This window comes from Hyperoodon ampullatus (assembly GCF_949752795.1).
Source record: "Hyperoodon ampullatus genome assembly, chromosome: 8".
In the NCBI taxonomy this organism is placed as follows: domain Eukaryota; kingdom Metazoa; phylum Chordata; class Mammalia; order Artiodactyla; family Ziphiidae; genus Hyperoodon; species Hyperoodon ampullatus.
Window position 1 is genome coordinate 30,303,205 of NC_136921.1, and position 21,651 is coordinate 30,324,855.

General features: G+C 39.6%; 2 protein-coding genes across 2 annotated transcripts in view; one reads left to right on the top strand and one right to left on the bottom strand.

Annotated features, from left to right (window-relative positions):
* Positions 1–205: 205 nt before the first annotated feature.
* On the bottom strand, positions 206–14,682 carry FASTKD2 (FAST kinase domains 2). Its single transcript, XM_079710769.1, has 11 exons — positions 13,927–14,682; positions 10,856–10,959; positions 10,055–10,163; positions 9,633–9,756; positions 9,223–9,362; positions 7,914–8,086; positions 4,837–5,000; positions 3,647–3,859; positions 3,158–3,245; positions 1,354–1,468; positions 206–367 (listed from the first exon to the last, which is right to left on the bottom strand). The coding sequence occupies exons 1-11, from the start codon at positions 14,641–14,643 to the stop codon at positions 248–250; spliced, it is 2,067 nt and encodes a 688-aa protein (XP_079566895.1). The 5' UTR covers positions 14,644–14,682; the 3' UTR covers positions 206–247.
* Positions 14,683–15,817: 1,135 nt separating this feature from the next.
* Positions 15,818–21,651, top strand: part of MDH1B (malate dehydrogenase 1B) — a gene marked incomplete at its 3' end in the record, with an annotated part of 38,864 nt that continues 33,030 nt past the window's right edge. Inside the window, exons 1-2 of the mRNA XM_079710676.1 lie at positions 15,818–15,846; positions 19,729–19,837. Of these exons, the coding sequence (XP_079566802.1) occupies positions 15,821–15,846; positions 19,729–19,837 (135 nt within the window). The 5' untranslated portion in view covers positions 15,818–15,820. The remainder of the gene's footprint in view (positions 15,847–19,728; positions 19,838–21,651) is intronic.

Genomic DNA, 21,651 nt, shown 5'->3' on the forward strand with positions numbered 1-21,651 from the left:
GTATCTGGGCACTGGAAGGAACAGGTATGACTGCAAAAATGACCCTTCTGGAATTTTCTCAGCATATTCTAAAGTGCCAGTAACAATATTTCTTTCATTCTCAACTTTAATTTTAGCAGTGAACTGAAATAACACTTTTTATTATGGTGAGCAGTCAGGTAAGTTCTATCGACAACTGAATTGCAGTCTTTATTAAAGTTATTTTTATAAATTTATGTCTAATAACATTAAAAGGTTGCTTTTTACTTTAACATGTGCTTTGCAAATTTATATCAGCAGTAGAAAGTGCTTCTGGTGAATAGATTTTAGTCTTCAAAAATGTGACTGCATCCTTCATCTCTAGTTTTTCCATCTCCCAATTATTGACCTTACCAAAGAAAGAGGAAAATAATAATCAGTTTGAAGAAGATGACGACATATAAAATAAAAGCTAGTTTCAAGATCCAAGGATGTTAAAATAACATCAGCCAACCACTTATAATTACGCACATTTTAGAAGTTTAGTAAGACTATGTGCTAGGGTCGAAGAAAGCTCTCACAGTGAAAATTATAAAAAAACTTTAAAGGTCCTCTAAAGGGTGCAAAAATTCCTTTCTTGGGATAATCTTCCTTAGAATATAAATAATAGCCAATATGAAAAAAAAAAGTGTTACAGAGTAGCCCATTAAGAGAAACGGGCCATCTTAACCTTGGTAATCTGGGCATGATCCAGTTTTGGATACTAAAGTACCATAACGAAGATTCAAATATTTACATTTCACATTATATGCAGGACCAAATGAGTGGCATTTAGATAGATCCTAACATTAACATAAATATACATTTATTCGTATGGTTCTTGCTCCATACAGAGACATCTAGAGAGGCTGTTCAAGAAAAGTTGTGCTCAGGATCAAACAAAGCATAAGGAGGGAAGAGGAAGAAGCATCCTCTTACAATCATCCAGCATTTTCTAGCGACAAACATCCTTAACAGCCTCACAACGGCCCATGAAAACAAAGCTTTAACTAACATCTTTTCTTCTCCTGTTCAAGATAACCTAGAAACTGAATATGGTTTCATGTGTCTTAAATTAAAGAAGTACACATATTATTTACATTTTTCACTTAACAAAAAATGATTAAAGTTGACTAAATGTAGCACTTATAAAACCGCAAGTAAATAACAGTAATCAGCTAAGTAGGAGCCAAATCATGTACCAGAAATGTTCTTTTTCAAAGAAAACAATAACTGAAACACTTATTCCAATACTGCTGACAATTCACTAGTCCTAGTAACCAACTTCAACCACAACATTCCCAGCAGAATGAACATCAGTAACTGAGGACTATTTCATTTGCATTTTTTTCTTACCACGATCACATGAAAACCCATTACTTTCAAATGCCGCATTTTCATAGCAAGGAATCCTCTGGGGTGGGTTGAATCCAAACAGTACATAGATCTAGGAACACAGAGTACAGCTACTCTGAAAACAAAAACACAAAATGTGAGACTAGTTACTAACGAGATGACCACGCACAATCTTGCCGCATCCTTGTTCTTTGGAGAGTTCAAAGCTGAGCTCTCCACTTACCACACTCCTCACCATTCCCTCCTGTGTTAGTCCTTCACTTCCTCATTACCTAAACTATGTAGATATTCCAGTATATGAAGACTATTTTAGGAACCACAAGCTTATAGAAATGCTTTATACAAACAGTATCCCTTAACCATCTTTAAGAATGGCTACATTCTCGATGAGGAAAATTTTCAGATATGAAAGCACCCATTTTAGGGCTTTCCTGTGCAGAGCTAATCTCTGATCTAAACATAATTATTTATGCTACTAGAAGCACGGATGTAGATAATACCAAATGGAAAATGCTCTGCTTGTACATATTGTCTCCCAGAGACAGACACATTTAAAAACCAGAATGGGGAGACCAAATACAAAAAAAGAAAACACTAAGAGATAGGCAAGACTGTTGAAAAGATAAAATGTATACGTGTAACAAAAATGTGGAAGGTGTAATTTGTTTTTCATTGTTCATGGCCTTTTGGAAAGATTAAGTTCATTGGGGGAGACAAAGACATTTGTATCCTTACTGTCTTCTGTCATACTCTGGCTGTTATCTGAGATAAAGTAAGAGAAATTTCATATCTTTAAAGGAACACTGATTCCTCATTTTTTCTCGGTACTTTAGGCTGAGAGCTACTACATTATATTATTATGCCAGAACAGATGAATACCTGAAAAAGAAAAATGATCTTTCAACTTGGTCAGAGAGAAAGCCTCTTTTTGAGGGAAGATGGGTAATATGTAGAAGGAAGATAGTGGCTGAAAAAGATGGCCAAGGAACACGCTAGATGGATTTAGAAAGGCGCAAAAGTTACAGAGCTGTGTATGAGTGGAGAGGGATGAGTAGATAAGAGTTTGAACCCCTACAGCCTTTTTCTGTACTTCTCTCTACCATACTTATGTGCATGTGCACATAAGGGGATGTAGGTCGCTTGGGGTCAGGATCCACATCTGACTCATCTTTGTGTGCCCCACAGGCCCTAGCAGAGCCTTTCCACAAAGAATGACTGAACACAGGGTATGTGCAATATGACCTGATCCAGATGCTTACAAGGCAGAATATTCTCTCAGAGAGTAGCATCAATTTCTCCCAGAAACGCCCTCTGTACTGTGTGAGTCAAGGAAACTACCTCTAATTAACTTCAATAGGGTTTGATCCATATACAATACAGCTTAATTAAAAAGCTAACGCTTCTCTACCTTTAGAAAGGTTTGGTGGTAGAGAAAAGTATTTTTGGGGTATTTGATTTTAGTAGAAGCCTTCATTCTTTATGATCACTACTGCATTATCTTGTCAAAAATTTACACTGCACTGTTTCAATTATATTAGCATTGTTTTATTGAACTGTTTAGCTTTAAAACCTGATTTTTAAAAATTGCCTGTTTCATTAAATGGACAACTCCAATCCACTGTCTTCAACCACAGTGTCCCACATTTATACCTAAGGGGTAGATTAATGGATGAGAAGTCCCTTGGTACATTACAAGCTCTATACAAATATAAGGTCTTTGTGTTGTTACTGCTATTTAATATGAAGTCTTTGAGAATTAAGATTTAAATTTAGAAAGCTCAGCAAATGCGTATGTGTAAACAACCTTTGAATATCTGTAGCAGAAGTTACCATATCCACGTCAGAAAATGGAAGCACCTGGCTCCTGTTAGCATCCATTCTGATTTCAAAATCTGAAAGAAAAAAATTGATACTAATTTTTCAAACATTGCGCAAAGTGATTTTTTGTTTGAAAAGGTATACTACTACTACCAATAATTATAATGGCAGCAGGTAAGCTATACTGAGCTTATTTACCATGTGCCAAATACTAGTCTGGATTTTATATGTATAATCTCATTTGTTGGTCACAGGAGCCCTATGAGGTGGGTACTATTATTATTGCCATTTTACAGATAAGGAAAGAGGCTGGTGAGTGCCTAACACATAGCACTAGTAAGTAGTAGAGTGAAAATCCACACCCAGCAGTCCAGCTCCAGAGCCAATGCTGCACCACACTAGACTGCTGCAGTAAACTCCTTATCTTTTGTCAGAAAAAAAGTAAAATAGAGGAAAATCATATAAAGTCCCATACCAATATAATAATTATGTGGCAACCATACACTTTTTGAGAAGCGTCCTTCTCCCAGAAGGCTACTCAGCACCTCGGCAACCTTTGCATGTGGATGTAATGGCATGGAGGGCAGCTGTGGCAGCACTAAGTGTGTGTCCTTGTGACAAGGAACATCATCAAGTTTTAGACAGGCAGCCAAAACATGAAGCTTGTGAACATTCCTCTCCACATCACCTGAAAAAAAAAAAAAGAGAAAGTGTATTAATGCACCTATAGGTACAATAATTATAGGTGTATTAATGCACCTATAATTCTGATTATTTGCTTCTTATCAGGAGGAATCTCTCTGTGTCTCCCTAGGTCCCACAGTGTGTAGGTCAGTGCCCTGATAATGTTTTAAACTTTAAAATATCTTTCAAGGTGCTTTAGCCTCAACTCTTCACTGAACAGATGGGAAATTGCTCAGGAATGTTAAAATGCCTCCTGATTAACTAAAGGCAAAGTTGGGACTAGATTCCAGGTCTCCTGGGTTCACGGCTGTTTCCTCCATGTTAGACTGCTTGAAAAATCAGCACATGGTGCTCCTTCTCCACACTTCAACTTTGGAATTTCATACTGTTGTTTTTAAAAGGATTTAAAATACTCTATTCCCAGATACATCATCAAATTTTACACATCTAGCCTGATATTGCTTTTCCTTATTTAATAGTAAAGACTGAAAGACAACAATTAATTTGGTTCCAAGAGTAAATAAATTCACTACTTTGGTAACTATTTGGTTTCTGGATCTAACGGCTGTGCCCTCATTACAGGCCATGAGTGACAAAGTGTTTATAGCTGCAGAAGTTGACTTAACTTGGCTTCAAACGTGACACATAAGGATTAGAAGTACAAACACCTCTGATCAAGGCATAAAGAACCACCTGAACATTTAGCCTTTGCACAGGTGCATGAAGTGTAAATAAAAAGAACAGTGACGCTGTGTTTCTTCTTCTTGCCGTCTGTGGGCAGGATCTGTCACTAAAGGAGCCTCCACCGGTTTGCCGGTTTGAAGCATGGCCCTTTGACTTCACCACCATTAGTCCTTTCATCAGGGGCACCCGCTCCACACGTTTTAACTAACACTGCTGCAACTGAGACCCCAATCAGAATCACCTGGTAGCCTGGTGGTACTGCTTTATTTTAGTCACCACTGTGCACTGACATCCTACCTGACGTCAGCAGATCATGGATGATGTCTTTTTGAAGAAGCTGATTAATAGGGGCCAGGGGAAAATGGTTCATCAAGCAAAACGAATACACAGCATTCAAAAGGTTTTCAGAAGAGATGTGGTGAAGACTACCAGTCAGAGCACTAGCCATAACTTCTAGAAACCTACAGGGGCAGAAAGGAAAGTCAGCTTTCATATATGAAGAGTAGACAAGGTCATGGTAGAGCTAGTGAGGTGTCACAGAACTGACAGCTTTAAGGGGATAAAACAATCAGGCTTGCAATAAGTCTTCACACATCTTTCAGGTCGGTGACTATCTCATAATAAATACATACACTCAATAAATGTTAGCTACTGCTATATGTCTTACACAGGGCAAATGTTTATAAGCTTTAACTCATTTAATTCCTATTCAAACTCTATGGGATAGGTATCATTATTTTCTTCATAATAAAGATGAGTAAACAGGCTAAGCAGGGTCAACTAACTTGTCCAAGAACACACAGCCAGGAAGTAGCAGAGACAGCACTGGAATCCAAGTTGTCAGGGTCCAGAGGCTTTTAACCATTGTGCTAGATTTTTTATCATGAGTAAGTCTTTAAGACCTGGAACTCCACTGCAGTTTTATGATCAATTAAAATTCTCTAGCTATTAATACTCTGAGTTAAAAGAACTGCTAGCCTAATCCTACCACTCGAGCTAATGTTATGCAGTATAACAAAGCAGCTAAGCACAGAGGAAGAGAGGAAAGATCAAAATTAGGTAAGGTCACGTGTGCAGGGTGGCACTGCTAATAAATGGCACAGATACGCTTTGAACCCAGGTCAATTTGACTCTTAGGGCATAAGCTATATATCATTATATAAGACAAAAGGAAGAATTGATACTTGCAAAGTACTATGATAGTGTACAGGAAAGAAAGTAGATAGGGTAGCTTTGGGGATAAGGAGAATTTCAGTTAAGTGGAAAAGATGGCAAAAGGGAAGACCACTTGAAACTAACCCCTGAAAGTACATGCTAGTCACGCCGTAATAACTAGCAAGGCTGGGGCACACGCAGGGATGCTCCCAGCAGGGCAAGTATGCCCTGAAGTAAGCCCTTAGTACCAATGAGCCATAAAGGGAAATGTCTGAGATGAACTGGGAGGTCCCGTGGGGAGCAGATGGACGAGTGAGGAAGGCTGTGACAGGCTAAGCAGGACTGCTAGCAGGTCCTAGAGACAACAGTGAGGCAACGCTTACGAAAGGGAGAACCGATGGAGTTTGGAGTATGCAGCAAGAAACGGCGGGGCCGCAGAGGACTGATGTGGAGCCCAGAGGTAATCACCTCCCCGGTCTCCTCGCATCCCACTTCTTATGCTGTTACCTCATGCTTCAGTGACACCAAATGTGCGTAGTTCCCTGCATGTACTCTGCTGTTTCTCTCCTTCCTGACTTGAAGACGGAGTCCCTTCTACTCAGAATGGTCTTTCCATCGTTAACTGCTCTCTCTCCATCTTTCAAGATCTGCTCAGGTACCAACTCCTCCAGGCAGGATGCTTGGCACCCACCCTGACCCTCCACTTCGCCAGGCTAGCATCCTGGTACATCCCTCCTCTATTCCTATATACACTGTATAAAACTCTATCACTTCAATGTTCATGTTGTATTTAACTGCAGAAAGGATTATGTCTCATTCATTTTTGTCTTAAGTACCTGAGTGCTTGGTACAAGTTTTCTGACTAAAAGAAGAAATAAACTTAGATGATGAGGAGGAGAATGTTAATGGAAAAGGAAGAATCAAGGATAATGAGCTAAAAACTCACCAAGTTGTATACATTGAATATGCACAGCATTTTACATGTTGTTATTCATACGTCGATAAAGTGGTTTAAAAAGCTCTAGAGCGCTTTTCAATTATGGAGCAGAGACAGGCTTATTGACAAATAATTGCAGCTATGTGTCAAGGCTCCACCAAAGAGTTATATAAGACATGACAAGCACAGGGGCTGTGATGGAGACAATTAAGGGAAGGCATGTGACATGCAGTATGAACTGAGGCTTTCACAACAATGGAGGGCACAGTGGGCAGCTGCTTTTCTTGGCCCAGCACTTCTTGGATTACCTGCCCCAAAGAAATGGGCATGTGACCCAAACTCGTTCGATCAGTTTTTCTCTTTTGGAAATCTGAATCTTGAGGGAAAACCACAGGGACAAAAAGCTGTTGGAGTCAAGCTACTCGATGGCAAAGAGATGGCCAGTGAACCTCGCCACTGAGACCCACAGAACTGCCCTTGTTTATTCTTCCAAGGCCTCTGTGACTGACACTCTAGTTTTTTTTAATCTAACCATTACTGTGTCTGGCATTGCCTTAAGAACTGACACAGGTTAACTCATTCAATCCTCATAACAACCCAATACGATTAGAAATAACTCTTTATTTCTCATCCCCATTTGAACAGATGAAGAAACTGAGGCACAGATAAGTAACTTGCAAAGTTAAGTAGCTAATGAATCACAGAGCTAGGATTCAAACCTAAGCAAGGTGTCTCCAGGGTCTGCGCTTTTAATCACTCTTCTAACAAATGACAAATGACATATTATATGTGTTTCTGGTTTTTAATGAAACTTAGAACTGACCTAGAGAGGAAGGAAAGATGTTCTGGGTGGAAAGACGATGAAAGAGCACAGCATGTTTGAGGAATTGCTGTCTTTAATAGAAGAAATGCACGGTTGTGGTTAAAATGAAAACAACAGAAAGCAGTAGTTTGGGACCAAATGAAGAGTTAGGGTCAAAACTAAACTATAAACTCAGGAGCTGAGGGAATAAGCTGGGGGAGAGTTTGAAATGAAAACTCCTATGCTGAATTACCAAATATATTGCAAAGAACAAAGAAACTGGCAAAAGCAAAGCACATATCTTTAACAAAGATAAAATAAAATTCTGTTTAACTTCATAAATAAGGAATATTATGTTTTATTTCTGGACATGGATGAAGGCCATGGATGGGTTCGCATGTAAGAATTCATTGAGCTTCATAATCTTTTCTATAAATATGATATGTGGCAATAAAAAAGTAAAAAAGAACAAGTACATACTCATGAGTCCAGCATTTGTCGAAGTGATTGAGAGAAGAATACACATGAAGAATAGAGACAAGGCTTTTCACGTTTAGGAAGCCAGGTTCATCTGCTGCTTTCTTCACAAACAACTCCATCAAACTAACAGGGCGAAAGCCAAAGTTTTCAAATAAGATGAGGAGAAAAAGAACCTAAAAAAAAGAAAGAATTGAGGGAAAACTTCTTAAGAATTACAGTATGCTATTAGCAATCTTTTAGATCTCAAAAAATTTAAACCACAATAGAGTTGTCCTGACAGACCAAATACTCCCTTAAAAGGAACAATGATCTTTTCCTTACAAAATCTGTTCCAGTTATTCTTGAATCAGAGTATCGAGTTAACAAGCAACCTCTTTTTATAAGCTGAGAACCAGAGCACACAACGGTTTCCATATTTCCAGCTCATTTAAAATAAATCTTTTCCTATACGCTTTTCATACAACAGCTCTGAAAATTATCTGTAAATACACCTCTTCTGAAGTTTTTCAAAGTGACCAAACCAATTTTGAACTGCTCTCCTTCCAAACCTAGACACTTCCTAGATTCTAAAAGATAACTCAAAAATTTCTATGTTCAATACTAATTTCTATAACTGAGAATAGAGCTGAAATACGATGATTAGATGTTCCAGTTCACCTCTCATTTCCCTCTTAGTCTTTCTCACAATAAGTACTTCTCTTTCCAAAACAATTTCCATACTAAACTCAACCTCACCCTCCAAAGTGAACTAAACCAGTGACCTAACATGGTTACCACTACTTAACTACAAAAAGTTGTTTTTACCAGCTGCTTCATTTAGATGTTTAATTATTAACACACGCCCTGAATTTAAAGGCTCTTACTCTGGAAGAAACAAGCAAACTTTCCATAAATAGAAAACAGACATGATCATTAAGTAATGACAGTTTATTCTTCAAAAAGCGTAAGCCTCTCACATCACCTATCTCCATTATTCTAAATCTAATAAAGGAAAAGTAGAAAGACAGAAATAATCCTTAGTATCCAACCAAAGTACCATACAACCTTTTGAAAAACAAATAGAAAAACAAACTTTGGACAATATAATTTTTGTTTTGGATAGAAAGATGGTCCAGACATTGAATAATATATTAATAGGTAACCCCCAGACAAAAATTATAAGGAGCTAATTTTTCAAGCCGATTTAGCATTGGAATATTTTGGAATCTAAACCACTTTAAAATGATAGAGAAATTATTTCGAATGCTAAATAAATTAATACGTTTCTTGAAAGTTTCTGAGGCTTACTCTAAACTGTTAACATACTTACTTTTTTCAACTTCCAGATGTCAAAAGTTGTAGCCACATAATCTGCTATTCCCTTAAAAAGATCCATATTAAAGTACTGGAGGTCTCTGCAAGACTGCAATATGCTGATCAATATTTTAAAAGGACACCCATGGATATTACCTTTAAGAATGAGTTAGAGAAACAAGAATTACCAGATGGTTTTGACTGTAAGAGTCAAGATACTGTATACACAGTACTTTTGTTTCTTTAGAAAAAATAGCGCTATATTTTGTTTAAAAAAAAAAAAACACTATAGGCAAAAATAAAATTTAGATCTAACCATATCATCAGATATTTTTCATATAACAGCAAAGTTGTTAAAACAAACAAAACAAATATAGTCCAGAACAGATTGGATGCTACAAATCATATAAGAAAAATTCCCCTTACTTGTGACTATCTTACTGCACTCATTCAAAAGGATAATGGAGCGGTGATTCATGGCGGCCAGTACTGCAAACATGTGCTGGCTATTCAAAACAGAAAACCGGTCTAATTCTTTCAAGGCCTTCATCTAAACAAAAGTAAACTTAAATTTAATTTACATTTGTGGCAAAATAAATTAAACTCCTATATTTAAATAAAAAAGGATAAAGTTTGAGCAAAATGACTCGGACAAACAGATATATAGATAAATATATGTAAATATATATACAGATAAAAATAAATCTATTTCTATTATTTCAATTTAGCAAAGTTACATACAAAAGCATAATGTCCTCCTAATAAACTGACTTTAGGAGGTGATAGCAAATCACAAGAAATATTTTTTTCAAATTTTACCCAACAGAGAAAATTCAGAAGGTATTTACCTCCAATTTCCTTTTAAGACCAATCGGTGCATCTTTTCCAATACACTTCATTACAGTTTGTAATGTGAAGACACGTTCTATTTTCCAAACTTGCTGATCAACTAGCATCCTGTCATCAAACACAATAAATACCACAGTCCTAGGATCTTAAAACCAGGAGAGAAATCGTAAAAGTCATTTGGTCCAGCTTCTACTTCTAGGCAAGGAATATGAAGCCCAAAGAAATGATCTACCTGCCCAAGAGAGTGAAAATAGTGAAAGCTCCAGGACCGGCCTAGTATTGTTTTCTCTCACATTATTTTGCTATCTTTATGCATGAACAAATATCAGGAGATTATATTAAGACATCCCAATGCATAGTCAATGAAAAAGGGAATTAAAAATTATTCTCATCATCCTATGACATTAGATTAGGTGCCTCAATTTTATAAGTTGTAAAACTTAACCTCCTTTTCAAGCTGGGCCAGTGTCATGTGACCTCCACATAGTACCCAATTAACCATTATGAACTGAGTACATATCAGTTATCCCCCAGCCCACATCGGTACTATGTTTTAAGATAATTTTAGATTTTAATGTTACCCACGCCTTTTATTTTACGGTGGACCCTGAAAGAAGCATTATTTCCAGCTTTACCTGATCCAGATTCACTATTTGAAGTTTAATAAGGTATTAAAGACCATAACTACTAACAAAGCCTTCCATGCCCCCACTCCAAAAAAGGGAGCTCAACTTTCATCTTCGTTTTGATTTAAGAGAAACAGAGAAAGGCACCTGAAGAAAGGGTAACAGAGTTCTCACCGCAATCCTGCTCGAAGAACATCCACGTTCTTGCATGGCTCCATTGCCTCTAAGATAGTTGACAAAACTGAAAGACATTTCTCATCACACTCATTGATACGTTCCTATTGAAATATAATTACAAAAATACCACAGGTGATGGGCTCATAGTAGACTATCTCACCCAAGCAAAACCACTGAACTGACGCTTTCAACTAAAGGATTAAATATCAAACCAATAACTCACAGAGTCAGTCCACAATAAACAGCATCTTTGGAAAACAAGACGTCATATGTAAGTGAATTTTCCAAATAACTGACACATTCTTTTATGTATCAACCGTTTTTTTACGTTCTCCATTATCACTGAAAATGATTTGATATTGATTACCTCCCTCCCCTTCTGAAATAACTTTTATCAAACATTATTTTTACCTCTTCTTGAGACCCAAAGCCATCATGATGACAAGTGCAGTAATATTAGAGCTACAGGACAATTTTCCTACCCCTAAAGAATCTTACACAGCTGTGCTTACAATTTCCCTATATCCTTTCCTGGGTATCAAACTGCAACCTCAGTTGTGAACCTTCCGATTCACATCTGCTGTCACATTTTACCACCACTACCTGGATCTCAAGAGGAGCCCAGGCTCCATGGATCCTTCTTTCAAATCCTCTGAATTAGGGTACTAATTTAGGTTCTAGAAATGGCCTAATTTAGAAAGCAAATAGTAACAACACAGCTTACCTAGTGCTCTACAATGTAACCACAACTAGCTTACACACCTCACAAGAGCACTTGTGATCACATCTGAAAGATGTAAGCTCTTTTGCTAAAATCACAATACATGACTAACTAGTCACAAAGTCTCAAGTCAGAACCAGATAATGATAAGAAATGGATACTGCTGGAAGGAAAAAAGGTCTCATTCCCATGAGAGGGTTTCTATGAACAATTTACAGCATTCCATCAATACCTACTGTGAAAGAAAAGACCACTTGGCTATGTGTTTGAAGGGCAAACTTCACTGATGACATATTTCATCCCTAGCTAAAATGTCTTCGCAACATTCCAACATGTTAGTGAGATACAATTATACGTACAGATAACCTGACCCCAAATATCCACTGTTCATTCCTCACCAATGCAGATACTATGCTGATGTCAATACGTGTCCAAAATTCATTTAGAGCATCACTGACCAGGTAGAGTGACTTACTGTAATCACTTTTAAATAACTATATAGGGAATACAGTCTACCAAAAAACACGGATATTCTGTGGTTTAAACACTCAAACACAACACACAAATTAGTTCCTGGGCGAGAACACGGAAATCACAGTAATGTAAAACGTTAAAGTTAAAAACTCTCATATACCTATGAATCCAATTCTTGAATTCTATAGTAGGACAGGATATATATCAGATCATCCTCAGGAAACTCCTGTCTTCAAAAAAAATTATTTAATTATGATCATTGAGTTCAGAAGTCTGAAGAGTCCATTCTTAAAATGTAAATGATTACTTTAATGAACTCATCTTTTCCTTAGCCAATCTGGCGTCATTTCAGTGACATCAAACAGGACACTGACTCCGTTGTTTGAAACTAAAAATGGCTCCTTCCTCCATTCCATTTCCCACACCCACAGTAATCTAAATACAAATTGGAGCATGTTGATGACCTCTGCTTAAAATATTTCACTGGATCCCCATTGCCTACAGGATAAATCCGAACTCCTTAGCCAGAAGAAAAGGCTCTTCATGATTCATCCCTTTTCCCCAACCTCATGCCTTGCCATGACACCCAACCCCTCCTCCTTGACAACCACAGACACAATTTCCTCTCCATTCCCTCAAACTCACAACCCCAGTATTCTGTACTTCCAGCCACAATGAACTACTTTCAGCTCTGCAAACTATTCTCCAGGATTTGAACATGTACTCTTCTCTGCTTGAAACACCGTCCCCTTCGCTACCCATCTTCTAAGTGCTGGCCATTTCTTGGACTCAACTTAGACATCATCTCCTACTGGGCTTGAATTTTAGCTCTACTATGTTGAGGTGTTTGTTCATTCACGCAGCAAATATTTATCAAGTACATACAGATAGTGACACTAACAGGTATGTGACCTTGGGCAAGTTATTTAACCTCTCTAAGCCTAAATTTCCTAATCGGTAAGATGAAAGTAACAATACCTACTTTTAAAAACTACACTGAGAATTACAGGAGACAATCCTCTTTTCAAACTTTGTACCTATCACTGCTTCAAACAGGAATCCTGTATCCTCCTCCCCCATCACCTCTTCCCATCATGAAGGCGTACTCCTGACTAGGTTTGAAGCCCTTGTAATACACTCTCTATATTTTTCTTTCATTGCACTGAAAGCTCTATGTGGCCGTTATTTTGTAACTGTATTCCCTATGCTCAGAACCATGCCTACAACATAGTAAATGTATGACTCATCAGATGAACATTGGTTATTTTTGTGATTACCTACAAAATATCTGTTGTCCCCTCTAGGTTATAAGGGCAGGGATCATGTCTTCTATATCTTTACATCCCTAGTGACGAGTCTAGTAACTGATACATAGTTGACACCCAATAAACGCTTGCTGTATGAATAAATCAATCCGGTAGCTGTGTGACTTTAGTCAAGTTAACATCACTAAATTTCTTTCCTCATCTGCTAAACTGAGGTAACATCAACCTTACAGGGCTATTGTGAAGATTAAATAAGACAACACAAGAAAAAGGTATAGGTAGTCAATAAATACTAATTCCCTTCCCTTCTCTCCTTCGTTCAACTACCCAACCTTTCCTTGTATATTTTGTACCTCTTCCCATTTTAGCTTATTCACTATTACTCAACTCCAGAGAAGAAAAATGGGGCAAGCTTTCATAAATTTCTACAGCAAAAAGATTTGGCTAACTTAAGGTCTCTAAATCATATAATATCTATGCAGAAACACATATAAACTACCATTCCAAAGATAAGTTTCTTTCAAGGAGGCTACATGTCTACATCCCATCATTCTTTCAAGATATGCTAAACCAAGTAAAAGTATATTTAAGGCTCCTTTTGATTTTACCTGGACCACCCTCAGCAAAGTCTGTACGAGTAGCGTATTCTGAGGGACCCCGAGCTTCACCACAGCATGAAGACTAAACAGCAGGTTGTCGTAGTGCATGATCTTGGCTTCTCTCATAATTTGTTCACACAGCTGGCTAAACACAGGGTGGTTAAACATCAATTGTTTTTCAAAGCGCTTCTGGTCATCAGACATCCGTTTGGCAATTGTCCACATGGCTGAGAAATAGTTACTACTAGGAAATGTAGGTGCTTTTGAAAATATATCTAACACATCACTCAGGGAATTACACTCCTGAGACAGTTTTCTATAGTTGATCGGGGTTGGTTTTGTTCTCTTGGTGAGAACATCTTCATTGGAAGGCTCATGATGAAAGTTTTTCTTCAATCCATTGTCAGAGACAAAGTGTTTTGAGTTAAAGGACAGCCTTCTAGGACAAAGTAGTCTGTCAACTGTAAGGACTGTTGCAGTGCTTATGCCCTTTGTTTGAAAGCCATCACCTCCGGATTTAAAAATTAAGGCATCCCGAAAGAGATCTCTAATAGATGACTGCATTCTATTATCAAAGTTACTTAAGAGCTTTCTTGGCTTCCAGTTTGAATAAACAATTTTTGGTCTGCAAAATCCCGAAGGACACAGCCTCACAGTTCTGCCTGTTGGAACTAAAGTACTGAATTGTCTGAGGTTCCATAAAAAGGAACCTGCTCTATTATTCATTTTCCTAGCCACTGAAACACTTTCAAATGGCTTTAAAGTTGTCAAGATGACACACACACGTCGCTTCTAAATATGAAAGAAAACACATGCCGTCGCTTTCCTGTAGGGGAAGGGGTTATAAAAGAAATAAAAATTAGAGTAAAACTTCTACTTAAAAATATCAAATGCATTTAACAGAGTCTAAAGTGAGAACCTAGGGAGACATTAAGATTTCTGTTAAAAAGGTAAAACCATGTTAGCAATATGGGCTTTCTCCATTTCTACCACAATGTGTATATACACAGTCTTAAAGATGCAAGGTTACTTTGGAAGTAATCGTTGTACAAATAAGGTTTTAAAAAAATTAAAAAGGAAGTGGATTTCTGACGGAAAAGTTTTCCTACAAAGCTTTCTTTGCAGTAAGGCATTTTATGTTACCACTGCCTTGAAGATGTCGTCAATGAAAAATAATGGTTTAACCTTGATGGATACTTTTTAACACAAAGATTTAACTACAGGTAAACACGAACTGTTAAGAATAAGGACTTGGACAAGCAGAATGGCTCAGAAGAAGCAGCAAACTAAAGTGATGCTTGCACGTGGCTGCGCTTGTCTGGAGATAACAACTAGACAGTCTCACCAGGTCTCAGAACCGGTGTCAGGGGTCCGTCCTTCCGGAGCTGGACCTCTTAGTATTAACCCACCTCCCTAAACTTACTTCCCGGGCAGCTCCTGAGACCTTTCTCTAAAAGGCAATAAGTCTAAGGCGTAGTACGACCACCTGTTGCGCCTATGCTCATCCTCCACTCACCTTCATCCTCCACTCACCTTAGTTCACAGCGCCATGGTTATTCAGAGGCGCGGCCATAACAGCTTCCCCGCGAACTGAGCGAATCGCGAGATTCTACGGATCCCTCATAGGTCAAAAAGTGTTATGTTCGCGGGAGGTTGGAAATAGTTTACTTGGAGTGAAGAAAGGCTACCGAAAAACGGACTAGTTTTTCTTAGCTGCAAGGAACGGGGGAGACCACAGAGCTTTTAACGACAGTGTATAACTGTGTACCCCAACACGCAACCTCTCCAGCTGGGCGCCAGAGTCCGCGCTCAGCTTCAGAGTGCGCCTGCGCCAAGTCCTGAGCGGCGTGGTTGCCTGGAAACGGTGGAGCCGCGGTTCAAGCCCGCGGGTCCTGGCTTCACCATGGCCAAATTCGTACTCGCTGGTGAGTGATCCCCGCGTCCGCCCGCAGATCGCTCAAAACACTGACAGCTACTCTCCTCCTATGACCGCTTGCCAGTGATCTTCTTAACTGGCTTATGTTCTAGCAACTCCAGCCTCTATATGGACAACCCAGGCTTTATTATGCTTTCATTCAAAAATGTATGTTGGGCAGTGACTGTGTACAAAGCACTGCTGGACACAGGGGATACAGTGAGCGGAAAGACACATCCCTGCCTTCGAGGAGCTTTCAGTCTCCTGGGATACAGAAGCATGTAAACAAGTACTTTTGATACAGTGTGATTAATGCAATGGGGGGTATGTGCACAGGGCTCTGGAGGGTGTTCCAAGAGCTGATTTGTGAAGGTTTGGAATAGGGAGGACATTCCAGAAAAAGGCACAGAGGCTAGAAGTGTCATGGCCTCTGGATATGGAGGAAGTGACTGGACCTGGGGCAAGAATGGGAGCAGAAGCCAGATCCTTGCACTTCAAGAACACCAAGCAAAGGTGTTTGAACTGTATGCTGAAAGCAACGAGGAATCATTTAAAATGTTTAAGCAGGAGGGTATCTTAATGAGCTTGCATTTTAGGAAACCCACCTTGTCAGCAGTGGAGGGGACGGACTGGAAATGTCGACTGGCATCCAGAAAACCACCAAAGAGGCTTTTACTGCAGCAGGCTATTGTACCTGCCTCCTTTCCTCTCAGCAAGTTTCTCCAAAGGGTAGACTGCTCTTCTATCTCCAGGTCCTCCTTCCACTCAATCTGGTTTCTACTTCTGCCTCCTTTCAGAAATGGCCCTCACCGAAGTCACCAATGACTTTACAGAAGCTGTCCAGTCCTTGTCTTATTTGACCTCTTTGATGCCTTAACACAATTGTCATCTCCCATCTGCCTGAAAACCTATTTCCTTTGCTCCTTTATTCATTCAGAAGAGTATTTTTGAGAACGTTGCATTTGTGGCAGTGGCAGGGCTGGGTTCTGTAGGAGCAGGGGCAGTGGCAGGGGACCTTTCTTAGGCAAAGACTTCCCAGAAGAAGTGATTTTTTAATCAGGGTCCTGAAAGATGAGTGTTACCTATCAGAGAGGAAATAAGTAGGGAGGAGGAAAGTAAATTAGGCACGGGTAGCATGGAGTGGGGCTGCAATGAGGAAAGCTAGTGTGGTGATTTTTGAGAGTATACAATAAGCAGAAAATTGAAAAATATTTAGTAGGGTTGGAGCATAGAGTACAAGGAAGAGACTATCATATGTTAAGGCCAGAGTTAGATAACGTATATTCTTGTGAGCCACGTTCAATATTTTTTTAGATGTATTTATTTTTATTTATATTTATTTTTGGCTGCATTGAGTCTTCATTGCTGTGTGCGGGCTTTCTCTAGTTGCAGCGAGTGGGGGCTACTCTTCATTGCAGTGCACGGGCCTCTCACTGTGGTGTCTTCTCTTGTTGCAGAGCATGGGCTCTAGGCACACGGGCTTCAGTAGCTGCGGCACGCAAGCTCAGTAGTTGTGGTGCACAGGCTTAGTTGCTCCGCGGCATGTGGGATCTTCCCGGACTGGGGCTCGAACCCTTGTCCCCTGCACTGGCAGGCGGATTCTTAAGCACTGCACCACCACGGAAGCCCTCAATATTTTAAACTTTATCTAAAGTACATGGAAGGTTTTTGGAAGGAGATACATAATCAAATTTGCATTTTATCTGACTGTTATTGCTACAATGTGAGAAGAAAAAGACTGGATGCCCAGAGCCCAGTTAGGTACTGTAGTCCAGGAAGGAAATACTGGTGGCCTGGTCTAGGAAGGTGGACAATGGAAATGGGAAGAAGTGAATGGACTGGAGAGATGTTAGGGAGGAGAATCTATAGAACTAGACATTTAACTAGGTGGAGGAAGAAAGGAAGGGAGAAGAAAGAGTTAAAATTTTTCCCAAGCAGTAGTTTGCATAACTGGGTAGATGGGAAGTCATTGAAAAAAAGCAGAAGGGTAGGCTTTATACTCTGGGTACTGTTAATACTCTTAAATAACTGGGTAGATGAACAGAAAGAACATAAGAGAAGGAGCAAATTTAGTAGCAAAATCTGCCATAGACATGCTGAGTGCCTATGAGACATTTAGAAGGAGTTGAAAAAATACAGGAGGGTGTAGACATCTAGATAAGGAGATAGTTCTGAACTGGAAATACAGATTTCTACTTGAAACCAAAGGAGTGGAGGAGATTATCCAGGAAGGATCATAGCGTATGAAGATAAGATGCCTTGTAGAATGCTAACCTTTTAATGCATTAATAAAGGAATAGGAACCTAAAAGTGTAATGAGGAGTGGCCAGAGAAGTAGGAAGAAAACCTGACGAATGCCCCCACCATAGTGGGTATTTCAAGAGTTGGAGACAAATGCTACCAAGGGTCAACAAGAAAAGGATCAAAAAATATCCTTTGGATTTAGTGACATGGAGGTCCATGGTGACCTTCTAGAGAATTATGGGAAAAGCCAGATTGCAGTGGCATGAGAAATCAATGGACATGTGGAACTGGGGATGGCAAGTGTAGAGAACTATTTCAAGAACTATTTCAAGTTTTAATAGAAAAGGGCAGGTAGAAGGCAATGGCTGAAGGGGCTTTTTGTTTCTCAGGACAGGAGAGACTTAAATATAATGAGTATATTTTAATTATGGTAGAAACAGGCCATTAGAAACAGAGCTAATATGCTAGAAAAAGGGGATAACCAACGGAGGTGGAAGAGGGTGGTGTTCAGAGCATATGTGGTGAGACTGGATCTGGATAAGATGTAGGATCCCCCTTCCACTGAATAGAAGAAAGAAGGGAAGGATCCAAATGCAGATAGGCTAGTAGGTTTGATGGCAGGAGGTTGGGGGATTTCCCAACTGATGCCTTTTTGTATGATTTGGTTTAGTTTGCATAAAGTAGAAAGCAGAGTTTTCTGCTGTCTTCTGATAGTACAGAAAAATATTGGAGAGAAGGAAGAGGCTTGAAGGAAGTAGACAGTTTGGAATGGTAATTGTAGAGACCAGAAGAGAGTGCTGCCAAGGGAAACAGAGGGATCTCCAGGAAGAGTTGAGGGCCCATAGAGACTGGTGACCATGAATTTATAATGGTGCTGCTCTGCTTGGTTCTACCATGTTTATCCAGGGGTGCCACATACATGAAACCCAGGCACAGAAAAGGCAAGTTACTGGGTTCATTCAGGGTGAAGGGCTTTTACCAGGCTTACTTGCCAGAAGCACAGTGGGGCAAGAGAATTGAAGACATGAACCTGAAGGAGTGGTCTGAATTCATGAGCCATGGATTTGAACTAAACAGGGAGGCTAATAGCCAGGGGGAGTTTGAGAGGGTTGATGACTTAGAAGTCACCAGGAGGTTGAAGCACTGGTGATTGGGAGTAATCGGGGAAGAATGCTATAGAGAGGGTTCTGCCCTTGGCCCCGCCCCTCCTACTCTTCCGGACATCCAGTCCCACCAACTTTAGTGGCTGTCACTTTCTCTGTGTTTATGCCTGCAATATCTGTATCCTAAGACTTTGCCTTTTAGTAGCTACTAATGAGTAGTTCATTATAAGTAGTTCATGCTTAATTAGTAGCCTGGCAGCCTCTTAGAGGAAGTGAGGTCTAATATAGCACTGGAGGAGAATAAATATTCAATAGTCTTTTTTCCTTTCCACATTTTATTACTAATGATTCTGATCTCCTATGAAATTCATTTTATTTTGCCAATATAATAAAAATCAAAAGTTTATGTTATGGCAGTTTATGCTATAACTATATAAATTATATTGTAACTGTATGATTAATTCTGTAATTATATGACACATACTTGTAACTACATGTTAATTTCCATGTGATGAAAGAAAATATTGCTAATTTGAATTTTTTAGGTAGAGCAGATTGCCCATATTATGCTAAAGCAGAACTTCTGGCAGATTATTTACAAACGAATCTTCCTGATTTTCGGATACATAAAATTACACAACATCCTGATGTTTGGGAGGTAAGAGGCCTTTACAGTTTGTTAAACTTACACACACAGAAAAATGTGTTCTGATTTAATTAAATATTAGCTAGTGTATCAGATAACTTTCCAGTAATGAATGTTCATGTACTATTGATATTTTAATATTAGTAAAATAAGTCCTGACTTATCAGCCTCAAAACATTATTTATATTTTTTTCTTAGTACCTAATAGAACAAATGAGGCCCTAACCAGTAAGTAGAATCAATTTGACTTGGTATTTCCCCCACAAGAATCCACATAGCTTATACTGCACTTTTTAACTTTCAAGTCTCCTTCGTATTGATTTCTAATGGCATGAGGGACTTGTTTATTTGACACACCCTTCTTTGGGACTGAGATGGAAATTTGGGTGAAGGAGTTTCCTTTACTGGGGAGTGCTCTTGGGAACAACATCCTTAGAAAGAATGAGGGCAGCAGGACTGGGCACTGGGGGAAGTTGAACTGCCATACAGCTCTAACAGAGGGCTCAGCCAGCCCTACAGGGAACTCTGAAGCTGGGATGGCCCTTCAGAGATAGGAGGCCAGGCTTTTGTTCTCCTACAGCTAACAGTCATAGGATGTGGGCTGCCCTGGGGAAGAGACTTAACCTTAGGCAAGGGAACATCCTTTGGCTGAGGTCAGTTTCCAGAGAGAGACTCAGCACTGAGCCATCAACAGCCAATACACCTCGTGGCAGGGGGAATGAGTGCCTTGGTCACGAAGGAGGAATAGAGACTACACGTGACCGGATCTGCTCGTTCACCAGTTGTGCCTTTTGGGTCCACATGCTGCATGTAATACGTTCACACCGTCTGGGAACAGCTCTTCCAGAATTCTGGTTGGCATCTCTCCCCAGGGAAACTTTATAAGAGGAAGTTTAGTTAAATGAACAATAGTCTCCGCTGCACATCATTTCAGCACTACGCATCATTCAGCACCATAACTGACTCATCACCTTTCTTCTCTTCTATCCATTGTAGATTCCCCTCACCCTCTGCTGATTCAGGTGACTCATTAGGTGTGGTGGTGACTTACACCTGTATCCTTAGGGGTCTGAGCCCTCGTCTCTATTCCCTTTTCAGGATATGACTGTTGCACCTGTCCTTTTGTTGTCAAAATTGAGCAAGGCACTACCAAGGATGCCTCAATGGATTACCTAGATGCCAATCATTCTTTCCTGCCCACATTGGGTAATAGCTGCCCTACGAGCTCCTGACCAACAGGGGCAATTACCCCTTCCATGATGGTAACTCCTTTTCTTACTGGCTGATCTCTTGGCACAGGAGCTCTAAGTGACCATGTGGCAGCCATAGATTAAAGTTTAATGGGGCTCTTCCTGATAGAAGCACCCCTCACCCTGGGTGGGTCCCTGGGAGTGATGGTAAGCAGGGTCACTCTTAATTCCATCCTTGGTTCCTGGATTCATGTATTCGACCTATTGGGGCAAAACTCTATTGATTTGTGGTATATATTGCATCCTGAAAGATGGTACCCCCATCCTTGCAAGGTATCAGTCTCTAAGCTGGTGCCTGCATCTTCAGAGTGTTGTTCCATCCCTCTATCATGCTGCTAGATGTTGCCATATATGATAGGGCCAGTGGGTCCCTGGTTTCATGCCCAATGTCATGCATCCTTTACTTTAAAATGGGTTTCTTGGTTCAAAGTGATGTTATGCAGGATCCCACGTTGGTAGGTTAAATATTTTGAAAAGTCTTGAACAGGGTGCTGGCCAAAGTCCTGCAAGCAATAAAGGCAATTCTTTATCCAGAATATATGTTGATTAAAATCAAGGTGAATCACTGCTCTTTCC

Coding starts and splice junctions, on each gene's coding strand:
- FASTKD2 (XM_079710769.1), bottom strand. CDS start 14,643: ATGAATAATAGAGCAGGTTCCTTTTTATGGAACCTCAGACAATTCAGT. Junction 9,757..10,054: donor GTCTTAAAAGGAAATTGGAG/GTAAATACCTTC, acceptor ACTTTTGTTTAG/ATGAAGGCCTTGAAAGAATT. Junction 5,001..7,913: donor GACAAATGCTGGACTCATGA/GTATGTACTTGT, acceptor CTGCCCCTGTAG/GTTTCTAGAAGTTATGGCTA.